This window comes from Rhinatrema bivittatum, chromosome 3 (assembly GCF_901001135.1).
Source record: "Rhinatrema bivittatum chromosome 3, aRhiBiv1.1, whole genome shotgun sequence".
NCBI classification, from domain to species: Eukaryota; Metazoa; Chordata; class Amphibia; order Gymnophiona; family Rhinatrematidae; genus Rhinatrema; species Rhinatrema bivittatum.
In genome coordinates, this window is record NC_042617.1 from 289,088,875 (window position 1) to 289,101,351 (window position 12,477).

General features: G+C 44.2%; 1 protein-coding gene across 1 annotated transcript in view; it reads right to left on the reverse strand.

The window, feature by feature from the left end:
* SLC26A10 (solute carrier family 26 member 10) overlaps nt 1-12,477 on the reverse strand; it is a 97,751-nt gene that overhangs the window by 23,784 nt on the left and 61,490 nt on the right. Inside the window, exons 16-18 of the mRNA XM_029594921.1 lie at nt 11,935-11,989; nt 10,008-10,114; nt 8,377-8,424 (exon numbers count right to left, since the gene is read on the reverse strand). Of these exons, the coding sequence (XP_029450781.1) occupies nt 8,377-8,424; nt 10,008-10,114; nt 11,935-11,989 (210 nt within the window). The remainder of the gene's footprint in view (nt 1-8,376; nt 8,425-10,007; nt 10,115-11,934; nt 11,990-12,477) is intronic.

Sequence of the window (12,477 nt, forward strand, 5' to 3'; positions counted from 1 at the left end):
CCGAGAGGGACTGATTAGAACTAAGGGCACGTTATTTGAAATGTTTTGTAAAAATGCTTCCACCCTCAGGGGAGTGATCTCCAAAATTCATGGACTTTTGAACACCCGGAAGACAGCTTCGCTCCGGCATCGTACTTTGTGGGAAGTGGACTTTCAGACTTCGTTGGACGATGAGGACTGGGCACAAATTTATGCAGCTGCACACAAATGCTCCATATCCACAGGGCTTCAAGAAAACTGCTAAAAATTGCTCTATCGATGGCACTACACACCAGTTGCCCTTCATAAATTTGCTCCAGACATTCCAGATACTTGTTGGAGAGGTTGTCACTCCAAGGGTACTTACTATCATCTTTGGTGGCAATGCCCTTTTGTAGCTCAATGTTGGAAGGCGGTGTTTGCCTGGTTATCTCAGATATTACACTTCCCAATAAAAATTGAACCTTGGCATGCGTTATTGGGTTTACCAATCTCAGATACTTCCCAATCTGTGCGAAAATTGGCTCTCCAAGTCTTTATTGCAACACGAGCGGAGATTGCCCTTTATTGGAAGCAAAAACTTACACCATCTTTAGCCACCATTCAGCAACGCTTACATTCCTATTACCAGCTGAATAGGCTTACAGCCTTCCATCAGGACCGTCTTGCCGCATTTCAAGGCATATGGCACCCATACTCAGAATGGCTGGAGGCTCAGAAGGCCTGATTGGTGTGGGATACTGGAGTGTATTGCAGGCCCGGGTAACACCCTTGAAGTGGACTGTTGCCACTCGAGCATGAGCCATCACAGTTTCCCTCTCTATTTGTTTATTAGTTTCTTTGATAGCTTTGTAGCTTGCACTATTACTTAACTACTATGTTTGCTACCTGCCGCCTTGTGTTATGGTCATGGGGAAAAGGGGGGGGGGAGGAGGGGGCTTTTTGAGGGAAGTTTCACTTTGGCGACTGCAATATGGCGTTCCACGGCCATCCAGCATCCATGCTGTCTAATGCACAATGTTTGTACCTGGTGTCTTATACAATGGACATGTTATTATGGTTTTCTGTATTGTTGGATGTATACTCTGAACACTGTTTTTACATACTGCTTGCCAATAAAAAACGTTTAAATACAAAAAAAAAAAAAAAAGATGAAGAACTACAAACAACCAAACCTCGATTCCCCGTCCTAAAACATCAACTATTAACCACTTTGGGGGAATTCTTTGATGTGTTGTGATGTGCGGTATCTATATGCATGTAATAACCACTGAATAGTTATACCCTTCTATGGCATACCGACTTTATTCTCCAAAACATTTTTTTTTGAGTTTTTTCAATTATATTTAATTTTTTCAAGTCATGCCTTTATCTTGGCCGTTTCCTCCACTGCGCTTACTCTCCCTGACGGTCAACCCGACTCCCATGAATCATACACACTTATGAATTCTGTACTTATCTTCTTCAATGTTGTAGGCCAAAGCCCATCAAATTGTTGTAAACTTCCTGTGTGAGTCGGAGCCACCGTAGGCCCACAACATTGAAGATAAGTTCAGAATTCATAAGCATGTATGATATATAGGAGTCGGGCTGAACGTCAGGGAGAGTAAGCGCAGTGGAGGAAAGGGCCAAGATAAAGGCATCACCTGAAAAAATTAAATATAAAAATAATTGAAAAAACACAAAAAATGTTTTTTGAGAATAAAGTCGGTATGCCATAGAAGGGTATAACCATTCAGTGGTTATTACACGTATATAGCTACCGCACATCACAACCCAAAGAATTCCCCCGAAGTGATAAAATAGATGGGGACAGACTGAAAGATCTAAACATGTATACCCTAGAGGAAAGGAGGGAAAGGGGAGATAGGATAGAGACATTTAAATACAACCAAGGATTAAATGCACAGGAGGCTCTAGAATGAGGGGTCATGGAATGAGGGTGCAAGGGGATAAAATCAGGAGTAATCTAAGAAAATATATATATATATTTTTTTTTACGGAGCAGGTGGTAGACATATTGAACGGCTTCCCAGTGAAAGTGGTGGAGACAAGGACAATGTCAGAGTTCAAAAACATCATGGGCCTATAGTTATTTATTTTATTTGTACCCTGCAAAATCCACAGTTCTCAGCGGGTAACAAGCCTACACTCTTAATTTATAAACAAAACAAATAAAAACTCACATTGAAATAAAAAAATACACTAAAAAAATCTATAAAAACAGGAACTCAGAATTATACCATCACAGAAGTTGCAGAACTTAAATTACATAAGTTCACTAAAAGTTTGTTTAAAATAGTAAACTTTAACCTGCGTTCTAAGAGACACATGGCATGACTACTTCAGGCAAATTATTCCATAATTGTGGGCCAGCAAAATAAAAAGTTCTTTCCCTTGTTTCGAGGCGAACTTGATGTATTGTAGGACTCTCAAGCAAGATCGGACTGGCTAATCTTAAATCACGTTCTGGTTTGTATAGCTTTAAAGCTGAGGTTATACAAATTGGCATATCGCTTCTAAAGGCACAATGAATCAGTGCAACGATTTTAAATTGAATATACCACCTTATTGGCAACCAGTGCAAGCTATGCAGGAAGGTGTGCTAGGATCGCACACTTTGGTCTCTGTTGATAATAATCTTGCTGCTGCATTTTGAACAGCCTGTAGGCATTTCAGCATGTAAGCTGGTATAAGGCACAGTCTTCGAGATCAATAATGAACGTATGATCATATGAAAGTCAGGAGTGGACAGAAACAATTTAAGTCCTTGCAATGCTTTAAGTTTAATCAAGAGTGCAAAGGATTAACTATTGACAGAACAATTTGACAAAAAAATTTTTGTTGGAAGGAGCGGAACGTTTCATATATATTATCATAGATCCCCACCAGGGGTAATATGACTGTTGATTATAATCATAAACGTCCCACCTCCGAACAATATATGTGATGAATGTGCAAAATGTGCTACAATCCACAAGCTTTTTGTTGGATAATTTTTTGTCTATTGCTATAAAACATTATGCATAATTAATTACAGTGAAACAAATCACTTCAGATTCAAGTGCAGTAAAACGCTCCTCGTAGCCTTGTGTACTAATCCCAACGAAGGGTAAAAAATCGCCACAGCCGCTGATGGCACGACCTAGAACGGCTTGATAGGCAGTCTCTTATGGCTTAGAAATAAGCTCATACAACACCCCGACTTATCTGCTGGTTGAGCGGGTCACCAAGCCATAAGAGACTGCCTATCAAGCCGTTCTAGGTCGTGCCATCAGCGGCTGTGGAGATTTTTTACCCTTCGTTGGGATTAGTACACAAGGCTACGAGGAGCGTTTTACTGCACTTGAATCTGAAGTGATTTGTTTCACTGTAATTAATTATGCATAATGTTTTATAGCAATAGACAAAAAATTATCCAACAAAAAGCTTGTGGATTGTAGCACATTTTGCACATTCATCACATATATTGTTCGGAGGTGGGACGTTTATGATTATAATCAACAGTCATATTACCCCTGGTGGGGATCTATGATAATATATATGAAACGTTCCGCTCCTTCCAACAAAAATTTTTTTGTCAAATTGTTCTGTCAATAGTTAATCCTTTGCACTCTTACATGAGGATCTGGGAGTAGAACAAAGATAGTTATATAAGTATCATGAAGGATCTGTTTTGAGGTTTTCATAGTATTGTAAGGATCCTCTTAAATTCTATTGGTGCCTATTGATAATAGTTAAGTTTAATCAAAGCATTGCTTGCTACCTGCCTTATCTGCTCCTTCAAGGATAAATTTGATTCCAACATGACACCTAAATTTCTAACAAGTGTTAAAATATTGATATTCCATTTTATCCAGATCAAAAGGTTGTTGGGGTTTTTTTGAGAGACATAATCATCACCGCCTTTTTAATTGACAGATAACAAAGCATTATGTTCATCTCTAGGGTTGTATATTGGTTAACAGTCAGGAGTCTGAGAGATCTAGCATTCTCCCCTTCCTAATGTAATCCCTTATTCCCCCCTGCTCTAACCCAGGTTCAGAGGTGTACAGGTTTTGTAATATTCTTGGACTGATTTACATACAGGTATGTCTTTTGTGGCATTTTTGCAGGTTTTCCTTGTTTGTCTCAACTTTCTTATATCCTTCTGCCTCCTGTTTTATGTTTTGTTTTGAAGTTGCTAGTTATTTCCCCTATGGTTTTCACTGCTCCTCATTAGGTGTTTCTGTCTCATCTTCCTCTCTTTGATTTATTCTGCTCTTGATTTCTAAGATGCTTGCATGTCATTTCTTCCCTTCTTGAGTTACCACTGGAGGGAGCTGAGCTCTAATTTTTTTCTTCCATGCCGAGACCCTGATATAATCTTGCCTCCCTCATATTGGCCTTTTCCGTTTCCCATATTAGACTGGGAGGGAAAAAAAAAGGAGAAAATCAGGAGAAATCATTGCTATAATATTGGTCGAGACAAGGTGGGAGAAACCCTATATTCCCAGATCACAGAAAAAAAAAAAAAAGCAAATGAAGAAGAGGACCCAAAGCAGTATGAATGGTGTGACTGATAAAGCAGTGGGAGAAAGAGGAAGAGAATTTCTTATTTCTGTGATATGGCAGGGGAATTGATAGCAACAAGTAAAGTCGAGATAAGACCCTCAGATCACTAGAGAAGTATACCTTGGAGATGAGGAGAACTTGGCAGTGGAAGGGCCGAGGGAGTGGAGAAAGTTCAGCCGTTTTTGCTCCTGCCTATCAGGCCGATACAGTAAAGTTCACGGGAGAGCGGGCAAGCGGCCAGTGTCCTGTGCGCGCAATTCAGTAAACCAAAATATTTAAATTAGGGCCCGCGGTAAAAAGAGGCACTAGGGACACTAGCGCGTCCCTAGCGCCTCCTTTTTGACAGGAGCAGCGGCTGTCAGCGGGTTTGACAGCCGACGCTCAATTTTGCTGGCGTCGGTTCTCGAGCCCGCTGACAGCCACGGGTTTGGAAACCGGACGCCGGAAAAATTGAACGTCCGGTTTTCAACCTGCGAGCCTACTTAAAAATTTTTTTTTGAACTTTTTGTAACTTTCGGGACCTCCGACTTAATATCGCCATGATGTTAAGTCGGAGGGTGCACAGAAAAGCAGTAAAAACTGCTTTTCTGTGCACTTTCCCGGTACCCGGAGAAATTAGCGCCTACCTTTGGGTAGGCGCTAATTTCTGAAAGTAAAATGTGCTGCTTGGCTGCACATTTTCCTTTCTGAATCGCGCAGGAATACCTAAGAGGGCCATCAACATGCATTGCATGTTGCGGGCGCTATTAGGTTTGGGGGGTTGGACGCGCGTTTTCGACCCCTTACTGAATAAGGGGTAACGCTAGCGCGTCAAAAACGCGCGTCCAATCGCGGGTTAAAAGTGCGCTTCGCCGGAGCGCACTGTACTGTATCGGCCTGTATGTGGGCAGTGCAGCAGGCCCCATTTGACTAAATGCCATCAACGTGGAGACAGATACTGGGAGGGAAAACATTTTTTTTTTTAGGCTTGGTAAATGAAAGAAGGAATGCGGCTAGTCCAGAAACAGAAAAGGACGGACCCCAAAACAGGAGTGTTGAACCCCTCCGGTCAAACACATACAAAAGAGGTAGAGCTAGAGGAAGACCCTCCTTTTCCACCCCCAAAAGTAACTATTCCCAACAGCTGCTGGCCTGAGAAACAGAAGAACTCAAAATATATTGCTCAAATAAGATCCACTAGTGAAGTGAAACACATAAGAGAAAGGGAGTTACAAAAGTCAAAGGGAATAGCACAAAGGAACTCCTCTAGGGAACGAAGAAAGCGCTAGGCTTAGATCTTGGGAAAGGAGAGGGTGAAGAGCAGTGAAACTGCACAACCAAAGTAAGACAGCCATAGAGAGAGAGTAAAAAAAAAAAAAAATATCCAGAGATGCAACCAGAAGGCAGCAGAAGATATTCTCCATGGAAATGGAAATATCAAAATATTGAATCTTACTGTACTACTCTGTGTTATTCCTAGCAGAAACCCTGAACCTGGAGCACTTTTGTCATCTGCCTCATAAGCACGCCTCCCTACTAACACCAAAAAAGCTTGGTGCACCCATCCCACATCTCGGAGAGTCTACCATAAGGAAGAACAATGCAAAGTTGAGGATTAATATTGCACCCTTCATTGGGGGGTGGGGGAGAGGGCAGGGTTCAACAACTCAATCAAAAGAAAAAAAAGTCCTAAATTACCTGGGAAAGCATTAGATGGCCATAGCTCTGTTACAGTAACACACCTAACCCCACAAGAACACAAAGTACAAAAAGCCAGATATATTATATTCTATGTTAAACTAAAAAAAAGGGAGTGGTAATGCTAAAAAAAAAGGGGGGCGGCAGTACTAAAACAAAAAAGTACTCTCCATTATATGTGATACACAAGAACAATCAGACAGACTGAATGATACCCTTCAGAGGTCGGGATGTGCAGAGGGAAAAAATGTGTTTTGGTTTGTTAATTTATCTTGGAGACATCTAGTTTGTTTCATTAGTTCTTCCCTTTTTCAGCCATCGGCGGGTTGGGCTCCACCGGTGGCCTACAGCGCTTCCTCGGCCTCGAGCGGGTTGGAGCTTTGCCAGCAGCCCTGTAGTCTCTCCTCTTTTTTTTGGCCGCCAGCACCACCGTGAGTCTCCACTCCACTCTGAGTCAAACTAGCAGGCCATCGCCCAGTTTGACTCTCTCTGCTGCCGCCGCTCCGCTCAGATGTGCTGCCCTGTGCAAATGCACGGTATGCACGCCCGATGGCGCTGGATATGCCTTTACTCTTCCCTCTTCCAGCTTCCGCTACAAACCTCCACACCTCTCTCCCAATGGATCTCTCCCACTCACTCGAAGCAAGGGCACAGAACTACAGCAAGAGTGGCAGAATCAGAACAGTAGTGGTGGTCAGTGTGCACTTGCAAGCCCTGGCCATCCTGCATAGGTTTCAGAGATAAAAGGAGGCTGTAGAAGGGTCTGTAAGTTGACGCTGGATCACAGGCCCTGCACTGACTGCTGCTGCTGTTGCCAGTTGCAGTGGATAATCGGTGTGTGTGTGTGTGTGTGTGGGGAGGGGGTCAAAGGGAATGGTGTTGATTCTTGTGACCCATGTACTGATTTCTCTGACCTCGTTTATTGTTGTGACCTACAGTTTGGTATTCACTAATTTTTATCCATTTCTTTTTGAGGTCCAGGAAGTTTCATATTTTCTAGTTATTGGAAGGAATTTCTTTCAGTTACCAAACCTGTGCTCCGTTTTAGTCTCGGTTAAATAGACCAGAGAGGCGTAGGAGTTGGTTTATTCTGAGCGTGTGTTACAGTTCGTGTTTTTACGGTGTATGTCCCTCCCCCTCACCCGTTAACTCTGGAATGGCTACATCCAGATGCACCAAACGTTGTTTGAAAATAAGTCCTTGTTTTGGGGGGAGGGGCGGCTAACTGACTTTTTTCACCTTTGAAAGTTGGCGAGTGATTTGCAGGGAGCAGGGGAGTGGAGCAAAATTGGCAGTTTTCTCATAAGACATGTGTGTCCCTCCCCCATCCCCCCTCATAACTTGGACACAGATGAACCTAGCTCGATCCAGTTTTGTGTGGAGGTAAGTCCTTCTGGAAAACTCTGCTGTTCCCCTATTTCAAAGGCGGTGAGTGATTTGGAGGGTGGGGAGGAGGAGAGGCAACAGGAAATGCAGAAGGAGAGCAAAGTTGGCACCTTTTGAAAAGAAATGCATGGCCGGTTGAACTGAGGCTGCCTAGAACGTCTCTTACCTTCTAGTTGACTTTGAAGTGGAGAAACTGGATGATCGGGGCCCTTGTTCTCTCCCCCCTGCTCTAGGCCGCAGCTCTCTGTGTGCTTGCTCAGTTTCGCAGGCGCACAGCTGTGCACATCAGGAAGCAACCCAGCGGTATCTGCTTCACCAACGTGGCAGTGTTTGGGGGGGGGGGGTCTCACCTCCTTCAGGGATCCTGGAAATTTGTGTATTCGAGCACCTGTCTCCGTTTTTCCCCTTTGCTCTGCTTTAAAATATTTTGATGAGGACCTTTCCCTTTTCATCCGTTTGATTTTGGGTTCAGTCCTTTTTGTGTCCCTGTCTGTGGGTGTGCCAATCTGGGTCTCCATCTCCTCCATTATTTCTGGAAAGAATAGAGAGTTTTCTCTCATCTTGACTCTCGATGTGGATCTTTGTATGTCTATTAGGATCACAACCAGGTTGGAGTTTTGGAGTGATTTTTTTTTTTTTGTTATTTTCGTTTCTCTTTCTGCCGTGGCTGGTGAATAGGGCTGCCAGTTCTGTTCCAGGAAAAACCCTGCTCCGATTCCCAGATCTCATGTTAGCTCTTCTGTTCCCCTCCCCCCCCCACCACCCCAGACCTCATCTCACCTCCTCTGTCCCATCTGCATTCCTTTCCCACGATTCAAGTTCTTCTCCCTGGAAAAGAGAAGCAATAGCAGGCAGGATATTAGTCAGTATGGGACCTGTGAGCCCAGTGCGCTCATAGGCTCTGCAGTAGCTCCACCCCCTTCCTCCCCCTGAGAATTTCCTGTTTGAAGAAAAAGTGGCAGAGTTTCTACAAGGCCCATAGGCATGCATTGGGTTCGCTGACCCTGCCACCTGGAGATGGAGAGGGGGGGGTGGCAAATGACTCCTTTTGCTCCCCCTCTCCATGGGCACCCATGTGGCCCTGCGTTACTTAGATCCCGTCTCCAATGGGATCTAGAGCCTCAGCAGAGGGAATGGAGTTTGGGGGAGTGACTACTTCCTTAGGAGAGGCCGCTAGCTGGCAGATTGCCAGCACAGATTGCCAGTCTTAAAGACCTGCCTGCCTCTAGCCTCTCAAACAAAAGCAGCCAAGCCGACCGAATAGCAGGCAATTGGCAACCCTGCTGGAGAGGCCAAGGATTCTGGCTGGTGTTGGGGATCCATAAGTTGACCGTTTCGCTTCTCTGCCTCTCCTTGTAAAATTCAGGAATACTTTTGATCGGTTTCAAATAAACTGCTTTCTTCATTTCGAGTTTCGAAAAAGGGTTTGTGTCTGGGCCGCCGGTTCCAGCTTTAACTTCAGGTCATGTGAGGAGCACTGCAGAAGCATATCTTGCTGCCGTGCGGCCAGGACTGGAAATGCCAACCCCGTTGCATCTCATCCTTCCCTCCGATAAATAGCAGCCAAGCCTCACTCTCTTTATGACCTCAGTTTTAAAACCTGTCTGCTAACCTGCCTAAAAGCTCACGTTTTGAACCTTTTACATGCTATATAATATATAAAATTAGTCTACATGTACCACTACTAAACATTTCTATAGCGCTACACGACATACGCAGCGCTGTACATTTCTATAATTCTATAATCACAGAGACTCAGTCACTGTCTAGCCAATTAGCTTGCCATTCCTGTGCCCTTCCGTAATCATGGGGCTAATTTCCAAAAGGAGTTAGGCTCCTAGATTAACCCTATTGATGATTTACTAGACCTGAGAACCTAAGTTTAGGGTCCTAGTTTCACGAGGCCCCTAACATGTGGGTGGCTAAAGGGGCAGAGCTCGGCTGAGGAAACTAAGTTAGAAGCTTAATGCCAATTTTCAGCACACTGCGCCCAATTTAGGAACCTAAATCTAGGCAACTGAATTGCAGGCCTAAATGTGGGACCCTAAGTTTTAGGGCTTTAATTGATGTGAGTTTTGAGCTGGAGACTTAGGATCCTAACTTAGGTGCCTAAATTTGGGAGGCTGAACTTTTTTTCTTTTCTTCTTCTTCCAATATCAGATTTCTAGGCTCTCTCTCTCTCTTATGTCCTAATATTGTATTTCTTGTATCTTCTTAGGAGTGCTTTATCAGAATAAAGCTGCAGGTACCTGAATGTGAAACGAGTATAGCTTTAAAGTCTCTTAGGTTAGGCACATGCTGCTTTACTGGTGCAAATCCATGTGCAGTGTCAAGGACAAGTATTGCAACTGCTTGCGCATTTCTTCCAATTATCCCCTCTAAAAGTGTGGAACAAGATGTGATAAACTTACCATGGTCTGCTCCGCGAAGCATGCTGCGTCATGGACGGTCACAAACACCTGCTGAGTGCTGAGATGTTCCATGAGGCCGCTACATGCCAGCGTTCTCAGCACGTTTCCTGAGAGAAGCACCAACACAAGGGGGCAGCAGTGAGGCAGAAATGTAATACCCAAGAATAATTACAAATTAAAATTAAAAGGATGCATGTGCTGCATTTAAAGATAATAAAAAATACATTACTTTGTGTTTATTGTTTTGATTTGTTGATTGGGAAAGTGAGATTAAAAACAAATGGCTTCAGCTGGGTGCTAGAAGCACAAGGGAGATAAAGTGGCTTGCCCAAGGTCACACACAGAGACCATGGCAAAGCTGGGAATTGGAACAGAGGCACATGGAAAAGAAAATTACTTGCCTCCAAGGTCATACACACACAGAGATGGTCAATGGCAGAGCTGGCAGGAGCAACCTCTTGTTTTGACCCTGTCTGCCCTCATCCTCCAAGGCAGAGGAGAGCCAGCTGATTCTGGCTCAGAGAGGAGGACTGTGCCTTATTGGCTAAGGAGAGTGCAGTTAGCATAGCTGGATTTAAAAAAGGTTTGGATAAGTTCTTGGAGGAGAAGTCCATTAACTGCTATTAATCAAGCTGACTTAGGGAATAGCCATTGCTATTACTATCATTAGTAGCATGGGATCTATTTAATGTTTGAGTACTTGCTAGGTACTTATAACCTGTATTGGCCACTGTTGGAGACAGGATGCTGGGATTGATGGACCCTCGGTCTGACCCAGTATGGCATCTTCTTATGTTCTTATGTGAGAGAGGAGAAGAGTTGCTGGAGAGGGTAATTTTCTGGAGGAGAGGAGCTCAAGGATGAAGAGTAAGACTTGGGGACCCTAGGCCCACTTGGGGAGGGATGAAGAACCAGCACTGGGGATTCATAGGGGATGCTGAGAATGGAGGATCAGGATGGAGAAAGGGCACATTAAAAAAAACAAAAAAAAAAAAAACCCAAACCCACCCCAACCCTTCAAATTTAATTAATTGGAACCCCCCACTCTCCTGACCCCCGAAGACTTGCCCGACTGCCCCAAGACTTACCGGAAGTCCCTGGTGGTCCAGCGGGGTCCTGGGAGCGATCTCCCCCTCTCGGGCCGTCGGCTGCCACTAATCAAAATGGTGCTGATGGCCCTTTGCCTTACCGTGTGACAGGGGCTATCTGTTCCATTGGCCGGCCTCTATCACATGGAAGGGGCCGGGGGGCGGGGTTCGTGCTTCGGTTCGGGGTCAGATGAAATAACATCGGCCCAAACCATGGGAAAACGAAATTTCCTGTGGCGGGCCGATAACGAAGGCCGAACCAAAAGGTTTGGCTGAATCACATCTCTAATAGTTATCAGTCTAAATGGCTTAGATGGCTATAGTCAGCCCTTACCTAGTTAAATTCTAGCTGGGTAACTAGTTTAGCTGAATAAGACGGGGGTAGGCAAAAAGCGTTCTGGGGAGGAACAGAGTTAGCTTCCTAAATTAACCAGTTAACTCCGATATTTGGAGTTAGTTACCTTCTGCGGCTATCTCTGGTCGGGCCTGTAGGGCTGTCCTAAAGTTAGCCGGTTATACATAACCGGCAATTTTAGGATAGCCGGAAATATTCATGATGCGACTGCACCGCTGAATATAGCCTTCTAGTTAGCCAGTTATATATAACTGGCTAACTAGCACAGCTGCACTGTGGCTGAATACAGACCTCAATAGGATTTGCATTAGGCCCAGATTAGCCCCCAGTCGGGTGATCAGGTTCTGGTTTTGTCCCTATTGCATCAAACAAAATCCAGGATGACAAGTCCAGTGATCCAATGAGGGGTAAAACCAAGACTGACTCATTGTTGACCTGAGTCAAACACCAGTCCATGAATAAGTTAAAACAATTTCCAGCTTACCATTACACCCAGCTAAGAAAAGCAGTATTCCAGCCTTTTTGCATTCTGTACACATCTGGGAAAACAAAGATCAGATTTCAAGGGTCGTTAGTACAGCTACCGTAAGAGACTGACTGACTTCACCATACCTACCACTCAGGCCGATACAATACAGTGCGCTAGCTTTACCCCTTATTCAGTAAGGGGTAATAGTGCGTCGAAAACGCGTGTCCAACCCCCCGAAACTAATAGCGCCCGCAACATGCAAATGCATGTTGATGGCCCTATTAGGTATTCCCGCGTGATTCAGTAAGTAAAATGTGCAGCCAAGCCGCACATTTTACTTTCAGAAATTAGTGCCTACCCAAAGGTAGGCGTTAATTTCTGCCGGCACCGGGAAAGTGCACAGAAAAGCAGTAAAAATACTTTAAAATCGTCAGCTCAGTGTGCTGCAGCAGTCAAAAAAGCAAATAGAATGTTAGGAATTATTAGGAAGGGAATGGTTAATAGAACGGAAAATGTCATAATGCCTCTATATCGCTCCATGGTGAGACCGCACCTTGA